The sequence below is a fragment of the Drosophila sulfurigaster genome, chromosome 2L (genome assembly GCF_023558435.1).
Source record: "Drosophila sulfurigaster albostrigata strain 15112-1811.04 chromosome 2L, ASM2355843v2, whole genome shotgun sequence".
NCBI lineage: Eukaryota > Metazoa > Arthropoda > Insecta > Diptera > Drosophilidae > Drosophila > Drosophila sulfurigaster.
Window position 1 is genome coordinate 29335821 of NC_084881.1, and position 20316 is coordinate 29356136.

A 20316-nucleotide genomic window follows, 5' to 3' on the forward strand; every position below is an offset into this window, starting at 1 on the left:
AATATTTGTTCAATATATTAACAACAACTTACTACCCGCTGGTATAACAGGGTATACACAACTGAAAAAAGCCGACAACGATTTGGACTAAAAGCGTGGGCAGCGCTGACACCAAACAGACTCCATTTTTTTTCGCCAAACAAAGTCGCGCTTTAAGAGCATTTCTCTTTTAAAGCAAGTTGCCCATATGCATTCCATTGATGCGTAAGCTCATTATACTCTTTGTCTCTTTGGCTTTGACAGGCGAATGTCGTTTGGCATGCAAAAACAATTATACAAATGTCGTGTGATGACTTTATGTTCCTCTCTTTCCCTCTCCTTCCCCCCGCCCTTTGTTCGGACACCCGCAGCCTATTGCCCATTGATGCTCTAATGCCAAAAGCCAAATGTCAAATGTCAAATGCCATCACGAGGCACAATTAGAATTGCGTAGAACAAAAAAGAAAATATTTGACTGGCGCTGTTTTGAGGCCTAAGCACGACAATATGCTGGGCACATCGCTTGTTGTTGTTGTTGGTGTTTTTCTGTTGTCCACTCTTCATTGTCCATGTTTCGTCATCCGCATTTGCATCCGCATTTACCTCCACACTGTTTGCAATGCAGCTGATTTATGCGGCTGTCAGCGAAACCGTTCCCAGCTGCTACCGGTTAGCGTTCCCACTTCCACTTCCACTTCCTCTCCTTCTCCCCCTCCCCCTCACACACTACCCGCAGCTTTCATTGCGTCGGACTACTGATTGACAAACCGCTATTTGCCGAAATGAACCGTTTGACATGCGGTTCGACGGCTCTTCGACACGGATGCCGCATTCAAAATTGCTTTTGTGGCTCCCAAGCACACAAACACACACACACAAACAATGGTACAGTTGAACGCTGACACTTGCCTTGATTGCAATTCCAATGCATGCTCTAAGTTTTGCCCGCTAAGTTGTCAAAGAGAGTGCAAAGACAGCTGGAATAGCAAATAAATACACACACACACTTCCACATGCATACATTTCGGCGGGATCTTTTACGCACGCCAACAACAAAGCAGGAAAAAAAGTGAAAGAGGGAGCGCAAAAATGATGTGCAATTTAAAAATGCACAATTTAATACTTAACTTAACTTACCGTACGATTAGCTCACCATACGCAAATTGTTTGGACGAACGAATTTGTTGAATTAAAACACAATTAAACACTCACGATGCTCAAAATATTTATTTTTCACACAAATCACTAGAGCACAATACGCACAACACAACCGAACACGCTAAAAATGCCGCGACAGCTGTTCTCGCAATGCGTAGAGCTTTAGCAAATCTGCGCTCAGCGACAACAACAAACATGCAAGGCGCATGCACGCAGCGCTTTTAGGCAACAACAACGATTAAGCTGCGAGAGCAGCAAAGTCAGTGTGGGAAGAGTTTAACTTTTAACTATGCTTGGGAATAGCAAGACAATATTATGACTAGAATAAGAGAAAGCTTATGCTTTTTTTGAAGAGCTCTTTACATGCAAATACAAACTGCAGTTGATCTCTTCGCACACTGCAGTGTTAAAAGGCGGCATTCTCTTTTATTAAAACAAGTAAGCAAATAAAAAGAAACACTTTAAAATTTGGCAAGTTTTTCTATGCGCTGAACAGAGACGGAGCTATGAGCTGTATCCATTTCACTGCAGGGCGGACTTGACCCCATCATGGAGACAATTTCGATACCACTCACGGGGTAATTGGCTTCGTCATCGGAGAGCACCAGACTCTTGTCGATGGTGCCAATTTGCAGCAAGGCCTGCGAGATGCTCAACTTGGACTTGCTCTTTTTTTCACGTTGATGTTGGAAGGAACTGCAACGATGTGGCGCCCTTGCTACAGCTTGATCCGCTTTCAGACTGTTAATGGGACAATGCATTTCCCTAAAGAGTTGCTTTCTCTGCCCACTGTGCCCCCCGTGCAGTCGTTGATCGCGTACAAACTCAAAGTTGATGCCACCAAAGATGGCGTCTCGCGTACTCATCGAGCTGCGTACATCAATCACACAGAAGGTCAAGATCTCTTGAAAAATGCCAAGAGAGTTGGCCTGTTTGATGCCCGTCTCGTTGACCAGCAAACAGCCGAGCACTTTGCCCGTGTCCAAGTCACGAACATTAACATGGTAGACGTTGTCCGCTCTTAGGAGTATGGTAAGAGCGACGTCACTGAACAGTCGCTTTCCCATCAGCTGAAAGAGCTCGTTCTGCATAGAACAGAGCACAGGTAGCTGTTGATGGGCACAAAATTGGCAAATGCTCGACGGCTTATGGCAGAGTTTCTCTTCACATCCTTGGTTGCCCAAGCAAGGTTGTTCAAGCTTCAATTTACTCTTCTCTGTCTCGAACTGTTTGCACTTGTCGTTGAGATTAGTCACTGTTCCAGTGAGTTGCTTAAGCTGACTATTGATGGCATTCAGCTCCTCTTTTTGCTTCCTCTCGTTGGCCAGTTGATCCTCCAGTTTTTGCATAAGTGTCGTCAGCTGTTGGGTGATAAGCGTGTCGCAAGGCGGTTGCTCTACTTCGGTGAAAGAAATGTGTCGCTCTTTAGTGACGCTGCTACTCTTAGGCTCAATTATAGGGCTGGGGCTACTCTTTGACTCAATTATAGGACACGGGCTACTCTTAGTCTCAATTATAGGGCACGGACTACTCTTAGCCTCAATTATAGAGCAGCTTTGTTTCTGGTCCGTGACACAGCTTAAGGGCGGCTGCTCTCTTAGATTGCCTGGCCGCAGAGGCGACTTGGAGAAGCGCACTTTGATGCTCGCTCCCTCGCTGCTGCTGCTGCACTCGAGTCGTGGGCGAGAGCGCACTACGAGCACAGGATTCTTAAACTTCAATCTGCACTTGGACTTGACTTTCTTTGACTTTGTCTGTGGCTGTGGATCCAAGACATCAGATTTGGGCGGAGTCTTCTGGCTGCTTTTTCTTCCAACGAAGCGATTCAAATTGAGATGGAAGCTTTCACCCAAGCGCCCTCCAGCGGGCAGTCGACTGTAATTGTGGTTGTAGCGCTGCAGCGGCGGGTGGCGTTGCGTTGTGGGCAACAATTCCATGCGCTCCGCTCGAATGCGAGCTGATAAATATTTCCTAAACGCACGTGCCGAATCTGCGAAAGGAGCGAAGAAGAGGAGAGCTCTTGAAGTGAAGTCTCTTTTTTTTGTTTTTATTTTTTGTTACTTACCCATCTTGCTTAACTAGAAATTTGCTCGCATGTCAAAACAATGTCGACTCGAATTTAGCTTAAACTTCTTTCGACTCGCTTCAAACTCAGCAGTTGGGAAACTTATTTGTTTAGACAACGTTTTCAGCTTTTCTTAACTTCAATTAACAAGTCCATCAAAATATAAGCTGAAAAATAGCAAATTAAAGAGTTTTCAACTTTATGTAAAGTGTATACAAATTTGTCTTATCAAAGCATATAAAATTTAATCTCGAAACTAATTTTTATAAGTTCTACAGCTAAATACAAAATTTAGAAATAAAAATTTTTGTTGCTTAGGTTTTTAAGATAGTCTAAAATAAATAAATGTTCCCAAAAAATTTGATTTAATTCTCGAAGATAACTTTGTATTAGTTTTATATTCAATAATTATGATATTTTGCTGAAGATGAAAAGTATACAAAGAAATAATTGATATTATAAAACTACAAAATAAATAAAATTATAATTTAAAATAAAAAATATTTTAATTAAATGAAATTCAATTCTATATTTATAAATTTAATATTTCTCTTTAATACTCACATTTGATTTCATTCTTGAATTTCTGTGTGAAATGTAAAATTAAAATTCTTGTTAATTTCTAGTTGCATTAATAATTCTAATTAAATACTCACAGCTGTCGTCATAAATTTATCGCCTCTGCACAAATTTAGAGAATGTTTTTTAACATACAATGAATTATTAACGTTTTCATTGCACAAAAAGGACAGCGTTAAATTTACAGCTGAGTAAGCAAAAACAAATAATGTAAAAGTTGCAATTGTTTTCAGTATTTATTCGAGTTTATTTTGTTTAGTTTTAATTTTGCACAATTGGCACACAGAAACCACAAAACATTTAATCATTGGCAACTTGGTTACGTGAAATATATCTTTTGAAATATATATTTATCATATAGTATGTATGTATGTGTATTTGTATTTTGTATATTTTATAAAATTCAATTTATTATTAAAGGAATGCGCAATTGTTGTTCAGTTTGTCTGTTTTGTTTGTGTTTCCTCTTCTTTTTTTGTTGCATTCTAATGGACTGTTTGTTGTATTCAATTTATTTATTTTGGTATAGTTTTAAATGTTTGTAAACTGTTTATACAAAAAACAACATCGAATTTCATTTCTAAGCTCCTTTATAATAATTCTGTGTATAGTATAGAAGAGAGAGAGAGAGAGCGACTATTAAGTGGATTTTCGTTTGGTAGATATGGCATTTAAATGCTTATCGGTTATTTACTTGTTTGGATTGAGTTTTGGAGTAATTCGAGTTTTTCCTTTTAATAACTTAACTTATTTTTGTTGGCCTCAAGGCACAAAACTGCAGCTAGTACTATTTTGGGGGCCACAGCTCTTTGGGATTTTTGCAAATATAACTTTTAAGTTGAACTTTCATTAAATTTTCAGCTAGAAGCTAAGCAATAAACGTGTTCCGAATTCCACTTTCTACTTGAATCCGCTGAGGTTTCTATGAAATACGTCTATTATAATACATTTTGGAATACAATTCCAATTTCTATTTCTGTATAATAGAATTCAAGCAGAAGGCGTTATTCGGAACAAACCTGTATGCCTTTAATATAATAATAAAGCGATTAATTGTTAGTTTTTGTTTTCAATTTTGACTAATTTTTGGGCTGGCTAAACGAACGAAACGATTCAATAGAGAACTGCTTATAGACGTAGACTTAAGAGAGTGTTTAAACTCGTATCAAGAACTTAGAACAATATTTAGTACAAGTCGGCAAATCAGAGATAGTCTTAAAGCTAGACAAAGCACATGGAATTGGAAGTGGAAGAAGTGGAACTGTAAGTGGTTAGGGAACGGGAAGTGGAATAGGATGTGGAATTAAATATGGAAGAGAGATTAGAAGTGGCAATGGAAGTGAGGCTGGAAATGAGATTGGAAGTGTGGCTGGAAATATGAATGGAAGTGAGATTGAAAGTGAGGTTGGAAGTGTGACTGGAAGCGAGAATGAAAGTGAGACTGGAAGTGAGATTGAAAGTGAGAATGGAAGTGAGACTGGAAGTAGGATTGGAAGTGAGATTGGAAGTGAGATTGGAAATGTGACTGGAAGTGAGAACGAAAGTGTGACTGGAAGTGAGAATGAAAGTGAGACTGGAAGTGAGATTGAAAGTGAGACTGGAAGTGAGACTGGAAGTATTACTTGAAGTGAGATTGGAAGTGTGACTGGAAGTGAAACATTGAGTGTCACTGGAAATAAGAATGAAGGGTGATTGGTAGTGAGACTGGAAGGGGAACTGGAAGTTAGACTGAAAGTTGGACTGGAAGTGACACTAGAAGTAAGATTGGAAAGGGAACTGGAAGTAGATCTTCTAGTAGTGGAACAATAGGAAGAGGGAAAAGGGAACTGGAAAGGGAGAAATACAGACGCTTCAGTGACAACGCCGCAGCAGCAACAACAACAGTGTTGCCGTTAACAGTTGATAGAGAGAAGGCAACAAAGCGCCAGCCGAAGCACGCAGCTCCAAGGACAAAGTGCGCTTCTGAGTAACTTTTGTGTAGTCGCTGAAGCCGGCGAGATTACGCGAAGCAGCGCGTATCAAATACTCGGTGTCCGGCTCGAGGTTCGTTATCAGCAGACTTGCACCTGTATGCAAAAAAAGAGAGTAAAGAACTGTAATAGAGAGTGAAAGAGAGAGAGAGAGAGACTTACCCTCCTCGTAGGGAAAGTCCTTGTGCTTGGCATTAGTCCATTTGTTGGCATCGGCTTTGAACTCCGGCTCGGTGATGTACTGAATGCGAAAGCCATTCACATCCATGGGCCCCACCTTATCCTTGTCCCGCTGCGCACTCACATCGACATCGAAGGTATTCGAGTTGTAGCCCCGCAGCTGGAACACAGTTGGTGGCGGCGGCTTCTCGCCCTGCTCCAGTCGAGTCACTCGCTCAATGGTGCCCAGATGATTGTGGACACGACAGCGATAGTTGTCAAACTGTTTGGCATCATGGACATGGATTGTGATGCGGGAGAATGTCGCTTGAGTCTCAATCAGATGCGTGTGCTCGTTGCTCTCTAGTCTCTTCTGTTTGCGGTACCAACTAAACGTTGGCGGTGGCTCAGCGGTTGCTTTGCACTCGATGATCGCCGTGCCATTGATGTAAGCATATTGTTGTTCAGTGTGCAGCGTGTGAATCCATTGTGGCTTATCTGTGATTAAATTGATTAAATCGTAGTCAGTTGTGCGCTTGAAAGTATGCTTTGAATGATGCCACAACTCGCATAAAGTCATTAACTGCACATGTGCCACGCCCACCTGCCCATATGTGCGGCCAGCGAAACGTATGTAATTTTAAAATATATATTTTGTGCTCAAAAAACTATTTGCCGCACGCTGCATTGCATACTAAACCAACTAAAACGCAACCTAAACACACGGCAACACATTTCCACAGCCGCCCAGAAAAATGCTCAAGTGTAATTTCAGTGCCATCAACGAGCAACAAAAGCACAGTGGTCTAAGAGCGTGCGAAAAATGTGTGAAATGTTCTTGAGAGAAAGCGCTTTGAAAGCTTAAGCAATTGCTTAAAAAATAAAGCAAATTTCCAAAGTTATACCAAAGTACATTTAAAGGTATAAACAGTTTGAAATTAAACGTGTTTGAATCATCAGTTTATCATTATTTTATAATATTAAGGAAGATTTCAGACACTTTTGCATTTGTTCAAGATCTTTAGTTAAAAATTACTCAAGCAGTTTCGCATAACTTTGAAAGCACACGAAAGAGCAATGACACAGCTTTTCAATACATATTTGTATCATTGAAACAGTTTGAAATCAAACATATTTTAAATCATCTGTTTATCATTAATTTATCAATCATCTTATAATATTAAGACAGCTTTAACATATTTTTGCATTTTTTTAAGAGCTTTGATTCAATTGTGCTTAAGAACTTTCGCAGAGCTTTGAAAGCACATGGAACTGTGATGGCAAGCTGTTCAAGAATTTATATTGTTACCATTTGAAAAGGATTTAAAATTGTATATTGTTAAGAATATTATTAACATTTTATATTATTATTATATGAGAAGTATTGAATGCTGTAAGCTGTAAGTTATAGATAATAACAAATTATCGATCTAAAGTAATTATTTTAACTTTCAGCTTACAAAGGTGCTTTTGCTCCGTAATAAAAAGTTTCTGGAATGTGGTTAATTTTTGTGTGTTGCGCATTATTTAGGTTCTATAAAACGGTTGCTAGAATTTATATGTGTCAGTAAATAAATTCATATATTTTTCTCGCAATTTAATATTGATTTTCATTCATATTTTTTTATACAAATAATAATGAAATTCAAATTACTTAGTGACAAATATATTGCAGTGTTTTTTTATACAAATAATAATGAAATTCAAATTACTTAGTGACAAATATATTGCAGTGTGCAACAAGCTTTTACCCACTGTGCAGCTGGTTATTATAGATAGGAGTGGCAAGTGTGGGAGAGAGGGAGAGAGAGAGAAAGGGCAAATCATAAATCTCACTCACGTTCGATTTTCATCAAAACTGTGCGCTCCTGCATATCGGAAGCAATCGAATTCACTTGGAATGCTCGGCACGTGTATTCGCCGGTGTCAAACTGTGTTACCTTCTTGATGAGCAAGGCATCCGCCAGGATGCGAAATTTCGAAGCGTTTGCTGTCAAAATTGCCAAAAAGAGAAAGGGAGAGAGAGAGAGCGTTGATAAACGGGTGTCCAGGTGGAAAGCCAACAAAAAGAAGAAATCAACGAACAAAAATCGAAGAGCCAAAAGGAAGGCTCATTAACTTTTGTTCGATACTCTCTCGGAGAGAGGAGAAAGAGGACAAAGTTCACTCACCCTCCGCACTAATGGGCTGTCCATTGAAATGCCAGGTGACGTTCGGTTGCGGTTCCCCCTTCACCTCGCACAATATGGTTGCATTTTGGCCCTCCTTCACCGTCGTCACCGAATTCGTTTCCGTAAACGTAATTTTCTCTGTCGTTGACAAACAAAAAAAGTGGAAAAGAAACACACGGAGGAAAAACAAAAAGAGACAATGCAAAATTAATGAATATCTTTTCGGGGTTTCGTTTGCTGTACTTACGATACACAATCAACTCGTACGATTTACTATGCATTCCCCCCTCGACCGCCTCGCAGCTCCAATTGCCCTTGTCCGCAAGTGCGATGTGTGCGAAAACGATTTGCAATTGTTCTGTGTGCGATAAACATGCAAACAATATAATAAACTAGACTGACTCTATAAAAAGGAAGCGACAAAAAAGAGCAGCAAATTCAGCTGGTTGAGTTGGCTTAGAGAATACCCTGTAAGCAGTGCAATTTAGTTTTTTTCTATATGGAATATAAATATGGCTAATCACAGTCTACCAACAATTATGTGTTTTTGTATCATATTGCTTATTGAATTCATTTAACAAACAAGTAAGAAAACTCTATTTTGAATAAAAGCGGTAGTACAATAATATACTTAAAATATACCAAGGGTTATATTTGGTATATTGGTATAGTGCTACATTCAAAACATATCGAAGAAAGCAAAATATGCCTAATATTTTTATAATAATACCGCATTGTTTCGCTATTTTCTATTTAACATAGTTTTTCTGTAATTTTTATCGGACATATCGAACTTCAAGAAGAATTTCTTCTGTTTAGTATTTTTTTTTACATAAATGGAAGTGTTATTTTTTTTAAGAAGGCCTTTTCTAATATATCTTTCTTGTTTTTTTGCAATGTTTATAATATAGCTATTTGATTATTTTGATGAAGAGAGTAAAATTAATATATTCAAGATAGTTTGAAGTTCTTAGTTGCTCTGGTTCATCTCATTGCAATAAGGATATGTTTTCGTTATTTCAATAAAAAATAATAATTATATATTCAACAACATCAATTTATGTTTAATTTTTAAAAATTCGAATACTTCTTATTCATGATTTAATTCTGTAGAATTTCACTTAATTGCTTTTGACTTCCTTTACGGGGTTTGCGCTAATTATAAGAATGATCAAATTTCACCAAATAATATAAAAAAGTCTGATATTAAAAGGCTCTTGAACAAAAAGCAAAAGTTTCACTTTAAAGCAACAGTTTTAATGATTGATAAATAAGTGAATATTAAAAATGATATAAGAATATGAAATCCAACTCTTTTTTTAGTTAAGCAAAAGCAATTCTAATAAAGAATCTTTACGAAAATCTTAATAAGCTAAACTAAATAAACTCTTGTATTTTTAAAGTAAGTAGACTTTTTTGACAATCTTATATGATTTGTCAAGTTTCTGTAAGGTAAAATTGATATCATTCTACCACTTCGCTCTGACTCATCTCATTGCAATAAGGAATTGTATTCGGTATTTCAATATTACTACTACTATTATCTCAAACAACTCTCTTCTACTGCATTTGCTTTCCAGGGTATCCACGCTCCACAAAAGAGATTCGCAAAGGCAAAAGCCAAACGCAATTGCAATCGCTATTCTCTCTGTCTGTGTGTGTGTGTGTGTGTGTAGAGATGCAATTAATTGTGTTTGTTTGTTGTGCCGCAGGCGAGACAGTCCTTGCATTCCCTGCTACTCCTGGGACTCCAGACTCGCCTCGCCTTTGACCCAAGCTCAACTTCTGCTGCTGCTCTTCTCGGCTCTTCTCGGCTCTTCTCAGCTCTTCAGCTGTTGTTGTGCTCACCTGGTGAAGTTTGCTCGATGTGAATGCGTCCTTTGTTCGCGCTTATAATTTCACCTCTCGGCGATTTCCAATGCAGCTTCACCTGGGGACTGGGAGCTCTGCATTGGACAATGAGCGATTCGTTTGTGTAGCGCACAACGCTGTGCTCCGCCGGACTCAGCGTCAGGCTGTCATGGTGATTGGCCAAGACGCCAGCTGAAAGATGGAAATAAAAGATGGAAATGGAAGCCAGATTCAATATTGGATCAAAAGAGATTGCATATATGTATGTTTGTACGTTTGCACTTAATGGTTAATGACTCGTTAATTGACGCGCCAGCTGCCAGCGACGACTTTTAAAATGTAAATTGAAAAGTTCGAGGCGAATTTCTCTTTTTGGCCAAGATGAACAACACTTTCGACACAGTTTGCCAACCTCACTAAAAGAGAGCGATGCATTTCCTTATTGCCTTAAAATCGATCTGAAGTCACATCAAGAAAAGTTTTGCCTGCTCCCTCAAATCAACAACGAAAGCAGCTTCGAAAATTGCAGCTTGACTATACAAATTTTAGTTTGGCTGCATTTTATGTGAAGCTGCAACTTTTTTTTTGCCACGCCCATTTACATTATTTGTTTGCCAATTTAACTCTAAACGACTTTTCATGTAATTCAATCATTTATTATAGTAATGTTCTGCACTTTTTGCCATGATATATTATTGAAAATCTAAAGAAATTATACCAAAACAAGTCAGAAAGATACAGTGGAGTGTGCTCGACTATGAGATACCAGCTACCCAAAATAATATACCACAAATATACTGAAAATATACTATAAGCTTAATTTGGTATAAAATATACCGAATACTACTTTTAGTATAAACTATACTAAATGCCACATTTGGTATAAAATATACTGAAGGCTACTTTTGGTATTAAATATACTAAAGACCACATTTGGTATAAAATATACTGAAAGCTACTTTTGATATAAATGTAAAATATACTATATACTATATTTGGTATTAAATATAAGGTATACATTTGGTTTAAAATATACCGAAAGCTACTCTTGGTATTAAATATACTAAAGGCTACATTTAACATAAAATAACTAAGACTTACAATTGGTATACAATATAAGAAGGGCTAGTTTGTAAAATATACTAGATTGTCAACCAAAGCAACTAAGAGTAATTATTTCTTAAATAACTTCAAGAATTTTTGTTTGATTATTCGTTAACTTCAAATTAATATAAAGTGCACTTCCATTCCACGTGATTTGCCTTAAATATTCTTAAATAATTTATAATTTGCTTTCTGTTCGTTCTCGCAATAAATAAATCATGCAGATTATCACCATAATTTCTAAAATATTTCCCACGAAATCGAGGCAATAATTACCCCGTCCAATCTCAGTTCAATTTGATATCACTGCTCGATATAATTAATCAAAATTGCCATCGAAAGTGATTTTTGATGTGGTATTGAAATTCTTGATTTTGATAAACCAAAACAACAAAAACTTTGCAAATTATGAGCAGAAATTAATTAGCGTAAAATTGTTGCAGCTGCAGCTGCTAATTGCTTCCAAACACTCACACACGCACACATATGAAAAATGTCGTTTGTTATTGGATGAGGGAAATGTTATATATGGATAATTACGAGTATTTTCCGGGCAGGCACATTTTCTTACTATATATGGCAGCTTTTGATTCATGTTGAACAGCAAACTGCACTCAAATTATTTGCAGTTTGCATACTTTTCTCATATTTTCACATTTTCATATTTTCATTTGCTCGAAAGGAGAGCAAGGAAGGCAGCAGGTAGATTTTTCCTGCTTGTTCATTGAAATTTATCACAAGAAATTGCAATTTCATTTTTGCCGTTTCATGTCAATCTGCACAGCAACAAAAACACACAACTACAACAAAAATGTAGATCATATAACCAATGCTTTATTTTGGGAGGGATGCTCGAAGGGAAAGGGAAGAGGGGAGTGGGAGTGGGAGGACAGCATTGCATAGATGCAAACAATTTCCTGCATACTTTTTAATAAAGTTTCTCGTATGCCCAAAGTGCCGAAAAATGGAGAAACAGAGCAGCAACAACAACAGTAACAACAGGAAGATGAACAGGAAGCTGCGAGCTCAGGACGCGGACAGTCAAAACTTTTGCCCAGCTTCCATTCTTCTCTTTTTGTCTTACTTTTTTGTTGTTGCGCAAATTTTATTGGCAAGAAAATGTACGAGTTTCACATCATGTAACAGCAAATTAAACATTCTTCATATTTAATGTACAAAGACTAAAAGTGTAACTTGCTAAAGCACTTCGGAAACTTTGCCCCATCCCCAGCTCAACAAAAGAAATTCCCCTTTCAGGGCGCACAATTCAAATAGATAATAAATGTCACCTAAGCTCGAGCTTAGCAATTACATATTTATGTCATTTAATTGCGTTTTGGGGCTTCTAAGTAAATGTGCTAGTGTATAAATAAATTAAATACATTCAAAATAAGCTGAGAGTGGCAAATAAATACGTTTTAATATGAAATTTATGTATTTAATAAAGCTAAACAGCATGAAGTCAACTAAATTAAAACAAAACAATTAAGAAAGCAAGAGTCGAGTGTGCTGAACTGTGAGATACTCAATTACTGAGTTTGAGTAAAAGCTAAACAGTGCGGTATTATTATATACCAAATAATATACTGCAAAAATATTAAAACATACCACAGGGTATGTGTGGTATATTGATAGTATATATATTATACTGCAAAAATACTAAAACACACCAAAGGGTATGTGTGGTATATTGATATTATATACCAATTAATAGACTGCAAAAATACTAAAACATAACAAAGGGTATGTGTTTGGTATATTGATATACTATAAAGTTCAATACCATGATATACCAGACTATAAAATATGGTATATTTATATACTATTAAATTAAAATTAATCAATAGAATACAAAATATACCACATTATGTTATGCGGTATATTTATATACTAAAATTCAATATATCCGTATATGCTATATTGATATTCAAAATATACAATACAGTTAACGATAGACCATATCATAAAATATGGTATATTTATACTATACTGTTATATTAAAAATATACAATAGAAAAATATACCAAATTATGGTTATATCGATAGGGCTTTATTGATGCTGATCAAGAATATATATACTCTATAGAATCGAAGAAAACTCCTTCTCCCTGTTACACACATTTCCTGAAGGCACAAAGTTATAATAAGCAGTATATTTAATATAATAACGTTTGCTTATATAGTATATTTAATATACAATAACATATAACAGTATATTTAACATACTGCAACATTTGATAACACACAGTAAATGTTCTCTAATATTCTATAACATTTGGTTATATATAGCATATTTAATATACAAGCACATTTGCTCACATACAGTATATTTAATATACTGTAACATTTGATAACATTCAGTATATGTTCTTTAATATACTATTACTTTTGCTTATATATAGTATATATTTAATATATAATAACGTTTGCTTAACTTTTCGCTGTTATTAGCCCAACTAATTGTCCATTTGCAGAGTTTTTTACCATCCCAATTAAATACAGCTACAGCCATTTGCATGTTGGTTGTGTAAGTAAGCAATTCTGTATTTGCTTGACACCACCTGCAACTGCATCTGCAACAACATCAGCAACTGCAACTGCAACAGACGCATCGCATCGCATCGCGATGTGGTCGCCGTTGACTGTTTGTCTTGTGGTGCAGCAGCAGCAATTGTTGTTGTTGTTGTTGTTGTTGCAGTTGCTGTTGCTGTCGTGCTGACTGCTGTCTGTTGTTCTTGGCTGTCAGCGTTTTTGTTATCTGCAATGGCAACGTCAACTGCAAAAAATACTCGAAGCACTCGACATAAAATTTCATGCGCAAACCAAAGTCGTAACGCTGGGCCACCTTAATGACGGACAGACAGACAGACGGACAGACTGACGGACAGACGAGCTGACTGACATTACAACTACAACGGGAACAAACATATTATCATGTAGAAATAAACGAAAAAAGAGCTGTTGAAGTTAAGTATATCCTGCACACAAATTCAATGAGGCAACTGTTGTGATTACGTTTCGAATTCAACTGTTGAGCAGGGAAGTGGAAGCAAGGAGTACTATTACATAATTTCAATAATGAAAACATATTCCAAATTATTTAAGAAAAACTCTCTTTTATTACTAAGCAAGTGATAAGAATTTTCAAGTATTACAGACATTTCAATTTGAATTGAAGATTTTCTTAAAGCCATTGAATTTGAATTGAAGATATTGTAAAAAGGACACCCAGGTAGCTCTATTAAATAAAAACAACTTGTGTGTTTGCTTGAAGTTATTAAATCTTAATTTTAATTTTCACTAGTTTAAAACAAGTTCTCTTCTTCCGTTCTACTTCGATAAAATAAAAGAGAATGAGAGAGAGAGAGAGAGAGAGAGAGAGTTAAAAGGAAAAAGCAAATCACTTTTAGTGTTACCAGCTTGCGTTTGGTCAATTATCTTTTGCTCCTAGAAATATGGATTTGGTATTATTCCATAGGAGACTATAAATTGTAAAAGTGAAAAAATAATATGGAAATAAAAATGCTTGTCTTATATTAAATTTGAAAAATATACTTAAAATAAGTTTAGCTATATTTGTTGTTGTATCTGTGAACGCCACACAATATTCCATTCAAAAATATAAAAAAAAAATCATATCTGTATTCTAAGAATATCTTTAAATTATAGGTGTAATAAAAACATATTCAGAATTAGCATTAATTTAATATCGAACAACGCCCCATCAAACCCTTTTGTGAGTTCTATAACATTAAGATAGTTGCTCAATCAAAAACCACCTTTTCTACCCATATACCCCTTTGCAACATTCTCCTTTTTACAGGGTATTTTGAATAAAGAAATAACATTGCCAAACGCGCGAAAAACAAACGGTTAACGTTAACGCGTTAACAGAAAATGGCAACTGGCAACGACACTGACACATGCACACACACACACACACAGACACAGACAGAAACACACACACATACATACACACACACACAAAATGAAGAAGAAGCGAAGCAAAATTATCCGACACGCGTTTCGCATTGCTCAGTGGCCTCTATAAATGCATTATGTTATGCACTCATTCGCAGTGGAGTCGGAGTCTGAGTCTGAGTATGTGAATGTGCATGTGAATGCGAATGAGTGCAAAAAAATGCACACAGTTATGTGCGAGTGAGAGTGCAAGTGGGCGTGGCAGGTGGCAAACAGCAGAAGACAGCTGCAACGAATCGGAATGGCAAGAGGCGCCAGAGACGCTAGCAAAAAAAAATATAATATTAAAAAATGCAAAAATATTCGCATAAAACTAAAGTCAAAATACTCTACAAAATAGATTAAATTATTTGCATAATTTGTGATACAAGACAATACATTAATAAACAAAAGAAATAGACAAGTGATCAAAAGTACCTGATTAAAATATAGTATTAACTACACAATTTCCAAAAAGTCAGTAATTTTAGTAAAATTAAATAAAAATGTTTATTTCATTATTTCATTTAATCTATCTACAATAGCATACATAATTCAGTATTTTTTTTTATAATGTTGTATATTATTATACTAAACACGCCTAACAAAAGAGCACTATATGGATGAAATAAGAAACGAGTCGAAAACAAACTCCATCAATACTCTACTATATTTGTATAAATATGTTTATACTAAACAATTCCAATAATGGTTTATATAAGATATTAAACTTTGAAAATATATTAACAAGAAAAGAATGAATAAATAAAAAGAGACTTACATCAAAATTTGATACAAATGAAATGTTTTTATTATTATAAATTGGTATTTCTTTTTCCTATGAATAACAACCAATTTTACTCTGCCAAAATGTATAGTTATTTTCTTCTAGAAAAATGTCTTATCTTAACCAATATAAACTTGAAGAATCCTTTTATTATACCCTGCTTTTATTACACCAACTTAGAGCATTCGAAATTCACGTTTGGAAGCTCAAAAGCCGCATAACCGAGTTGACATGAATTGTTGCATGTGTGGGTTAGTGTATGTCTGTGAGTGTGTGCGGTTGTCTGCCGGGCATTCCTGTCAGTGTGTGTATGTATGTGTGTGTGATTGTATCTGTGTGTGCGCATGCGAGGTGTTGACCCGTAAATTTCATTTAATGCCATATATTATTATATTTGGCTGCGAGAGAATTTGCCATTAAATATTGCTGAGCACACACACACATACACATACAGATAACTATGTGCATATTTCACATGTCTGTGTGTATGTGCATTCCTTTAAGTCAATTCAGTTATCGGCATTAATTACAAATTATAATTTAAAAGAATGCCTGGCAAATTGAAAATTCATTTCAATCGCATTCAAAGGAAACGCTGCCCGAAATGATGAATGCCCCAAAGGAATATTAAAGATTTACCACAGCGAATAAATTCGAAAATATCGGAAAATATGATAAAATAAAGTATGGAAAATCCATACGATGAATGTGAATTCCCTCAAGCAATCGAATCGCATCAAAACTATGGCAAAGAATAACAAATTAATGAATTGGAAATTCAATTTTTAATATTAAGCATTTGCGCATACATATATTCGATGAACTTTTCATAAATTACACTCTGTGTGTCAGCTGTAATGAGTCTCGCAAACTTTTCGCTTTCCATTAGCCCAACAGCGCAAACTTTTTAATTATTTGCCAATGCTTTATATAGGCTTCTTGCAAAAAAAAGAGAAAAAACAAGTTGAGAAGCAGCATTGAACACTTATCGACTAAAAGATATGCTGCATATCAAATTTGATTTCATTTGAAATACAAATTCGTAATAATACTTTTACTTCCCTAATAATAAATTTATATAAATTCAAGATTTATTCAGATGAGTTTATATAGAAATCTTCATTATTATTTCTTACTATTAATAGTAATAAACATTTCTATATAAACTCATCTCAATAAATTATGAGTTTATATAGAATTGTTCATTATTATTTCTTATTTATAATAGTAATAAACATTTCTATATAAACTCATCTAAATAAGTCTTGAATCTATTTGTAAAAGTCAAGTCATAAAATCGCAAGTGAAGAATTGTAAAGAAAACATTCATAATATTTCTGAGAAATATCAACACTATAGTGAATATGATATTTTTCACTTAAATGTTTCAACATAAAATTAAAGCTTATAATTTTTATTTAAAAAATGCAAAATAATTATAATAATACAAAAATTTATGTTCAGTCAGTTTCTAAATAAAATCTTAAAAAAAAAAAAATTCAATTTAATACAAAACTTATTCTGCTTGTTGTTTACAGGATATTCTGAATAATATTATATATATATATTTTTGTAAAACCTCAGCTAATTTAATACAGAACTTATTCCGCTTGCTGTTTACAGGGTATTAGACATTTGCGACAGTTTTGTTTAATTTCCTATTTTTTTTTTGTTCTTAAATTTTTTGATTGCTGCACAAAATAAAAGTTGCTGGCAGCAGTTGCTGTTGCCTCTAGCTCATGTTGCAGTTGTTGTTGTTGTTGTTGCTCTTGTTGCATGCATGCCTTCAACTTTAACTAAAAAAGTTGCAGCTTTTCGAAAACTGTAATCGAGACACAGTCAAGGGGCAGGGCAGGGAGGGAGCGAGCGAGAGAGTAAAGGGTGTTATAATAATGTCAGCATAAACGCATATGAAGCACGCACTTAACCTGAATTCAAGTCGAGGCGCCACAAAGACACGCACTCTCCTCAGCATCATCTGTACATGTGTGTCTGTGTGTGTGTGTGAGTGTGCCACAAAAGGCGGAGGCAAATAGAAATGCTTGAGAGTCGAGCATGCAAATAATTGCAGCATTTGTAGTATGAGCTTAACCCATTTTCTGTTGCAGTTTTTCCCCATTTTATTCCGTTTGCAAATCGCTGCGTCTCCTCTTTCATCCACTTTCTCCATCTTGCTCTCTCTCTCGTTGTGTTATTGCTTCTCATAAGCCATGCAATGGAATTTAATTCGAAATTCTCACACAAAGCGGAGGCAGCTTCCCTTGATGCTGCTCTCAGGAGCACGTAATGCCAAAACATACATAAATCATCGCCGCGTCTCCGCATAAGAATATATTTCCGCTATAAAATGGACGTTTCCGCATTTTCGGCTGCCAGGCAACGTTTCTCCCTCTCTCTCTCTCTTCAGATCTCTCTCTCTTTGGTCCGGCGTCTGCATTCACAACAGGAAGTCAGCTACAGTTTTGGGGCTTGTGCTTTTGCTTTGTGGCTAACGGAAATGCAGGTACTAAAACTCCTGCCAGGTGAGTCGAGAAAGCATCTCTCTTCTCTCTCCTCTCTCTCCACTCTTTCACTCTTCTTTCTATCTCTTTCTTAGCCAGTCCGTGATGCCTTTTTAATAGTTTTGCAGCTGACACACTCGGGACTTCGACTTCGACTTCGACTGGCTAACAAATTTTGCTTGGTTTGTGCCTTGCACTTGAAGTTTTCTGTTTTACTATGGCAATTAATTTTTTGCGCTCTGCAAGTTCATAAATCTGGCATTCCATACAGAGAAAGAGAGAGGGAGAGAGGAAGGGGAAGGGAGAATTACCGGAAAATACATTTATGCGTTTTTAAATGCTCGCCAGAGGAAGCAGAGCGCACATTAATTTTTGCCTTCCTTTGCGATAAGAACGCAACATGATGAAAACTCTGGACAGCTAGCCACGCCACGCCCACTTTTCTCCGTCTTTCAGTTTCTCCGTTTTATTCGTACGACTTGTAAAACAGTTTCAGCTCATTCATCAACATTGTGCGCCTTTGACTTTTGGCAACAAAACTTTGACAAACTTTGCATTTATGCAGTGGGCGACTTGAGCGTACGGAGGGGGCGGTGGAGGGGCGTGGCTGCCACGCATAACTTTAAACAAAAGTTCGCTCCACTTAAGCATTCAAACAATTTATAGATACTGTCGTAAAAAAACACACTCACACTGATGCAGCAGCTTTTTGTGACAGTTTGCCACATTAAAGCAATGCAAATAAAAGGAGTGTGTTCGACTGTGATATACTCGGTACCCATTTTTAGTAAAAGTAAAACAGTGCAGTAATAATCTTTAAATATACCGAAAAAATACTAAGATATAAAAAGTCTACATTTGGTATAACTACAATTAAAATATACTGCTATTATTTTTTAAATATACCAAATAAATATAACTACAAAAATACTAAGACATACCTAACGCTGTAGTTGGTATATCTACATAGTAATACATTCAATATATACTATATACCAGTGAGGTATTTTTCAAGAAACAAAACCAAATTTAAATATATCGAAAAATACTAAAATATACCAAAGGATATAACATATGTGGAACCCAGTGGAGTATAATTCGTAAAAATATACCGAACATATATACCGAAAAAATACTAAAATATATCAGAGGTTATATTTAAAATATTGCACATTAAAATTAAACCAAAGTCTAATATTATTCTTAAAATATACCAAATAAATATACCGTATAAATACTAAGATATACCGATGGATACATTTGGTATATTGATGTACTACATTCAAAATATACCATATATAACTATTTTTTAAAATATACTAACAAAATTCTAAAATATACCAAATGTTACATTTGGTATATCGATATATTACTACATTCAAAATATACCACTGACTACAAACTATACCAAATTGTCAACCAAAGTCAACCAATACCTCTTACCTCTTCTTCTACTCTTTGGGTAGCAGGTATAAAAAACTGCAGGTGCTTGGAGCGCTGGCGGACAGTTAATAATATTAACTAACAAACTTGCAGCTCAATTAGCTGGCGCAACAACTTTAAACTCTCGGCGGATGCTTTGGTTCGTTGTCGTGAAAGCTTTCATGTTTAATTAAATACTTGCCATAATTGGCCAAGTTTCTGCTCTCAAAATGGAGCGACTTAAGCGACGTTTTGCCATTTTCTTTCTGGCCCCACTGTGCAAGCTGATTTGTTAGGCAAATTTCGGAGGGGGAAAAACAAGTTGCAACATGACAGAGACATCGAGTGAGACAGCGACAGCGAGCGACATTAATCATGGCGCATCAAATTGCATAAATTGCGTATTAAGTGTCGGTGTTAATGGCGACTGCAATTATGTAAGCAGCAAACTTTCGGAAAGAAGATTCTATCTGTGGCAAACAACATTATCGTCTCGCGTCTCGCTTCAAATTGTAATTGAATCCGCGTTGCGTATACGACACGTGCAACGACCAACAACGAACAACAGCACAACTCGACGGCGACACAAAGTATAAAAATCAAATTCTCT

General features: G+C 35.9%; 2 protein-coding genes across 3 annotated transcripts in view; both read right to left on the reverse strand.

Moving 5' to 3' along the window:
* Nucleotides 1-1523: 1523 nt before the first annotated feature.
* Nucleotides 1524-3513, reverse strand: LOC133838485 (uncharacterized). Of its 2 annotated transcripts, XM_062269615.1 has the most exons (3): nt 3203-3513; nt 2632-3127; nt 1524-2571 (listed from the first exon to the last, which is right to left on the reverse strand). In XM_062269615.1, exons 1-3 carry the CDS (start codon nt 3204-3206, stop codon nt 1599-1601), a joined length of 1473 nt encoding a protein of 490 aa, XP_062125599.1. In that variant the 5' UTR covers nt 3207-3513; the 3' UTR covers nt 1524-1598. The 2 variants fall into 2 exon arrangements, with proteins under 2 accessions (XP_062125599.1, XP_062125592.1); XM_062269608.1 differs by having other exon boundaries at nt 1524-3127; nt 3203-3512.
* A 698-nt stretch (nt 3514-4211) lies between these two features.
* LOC133838565 (limbic system-associated membrane protein) overlaps nt 4212-20316 on the reverse strand; it is a 100206-nt gene continuing 84101 nt past the window's right edge. Inside the window, exons 2-7 of the mRNA XM_062269714.1 lie at nt 9930-10124; nt 8329-8439; nt 8082-8219; nt 7751-7900; nt 5914-6408; nt 4212-5847 (exon numbers count right to left, since the gene is read on the reverse strand). Of these exons, the coding sequence (XP_062125698.1) occupies nt 5633-5847; nt 5914-6408; nt 7751-7900; nt 8082-8219; nt 8329-8439; nt 9930-10124 (1304 nt within the window). The 3' untranslated portion in view covers nt 4212-5632. The remainder of the gene's footprint in view (nt 5848-5913; nt 6409-7750; nt 7901-8081; nt 8220-8328; nt 8440-9929; nt 10125-20316) is intronic.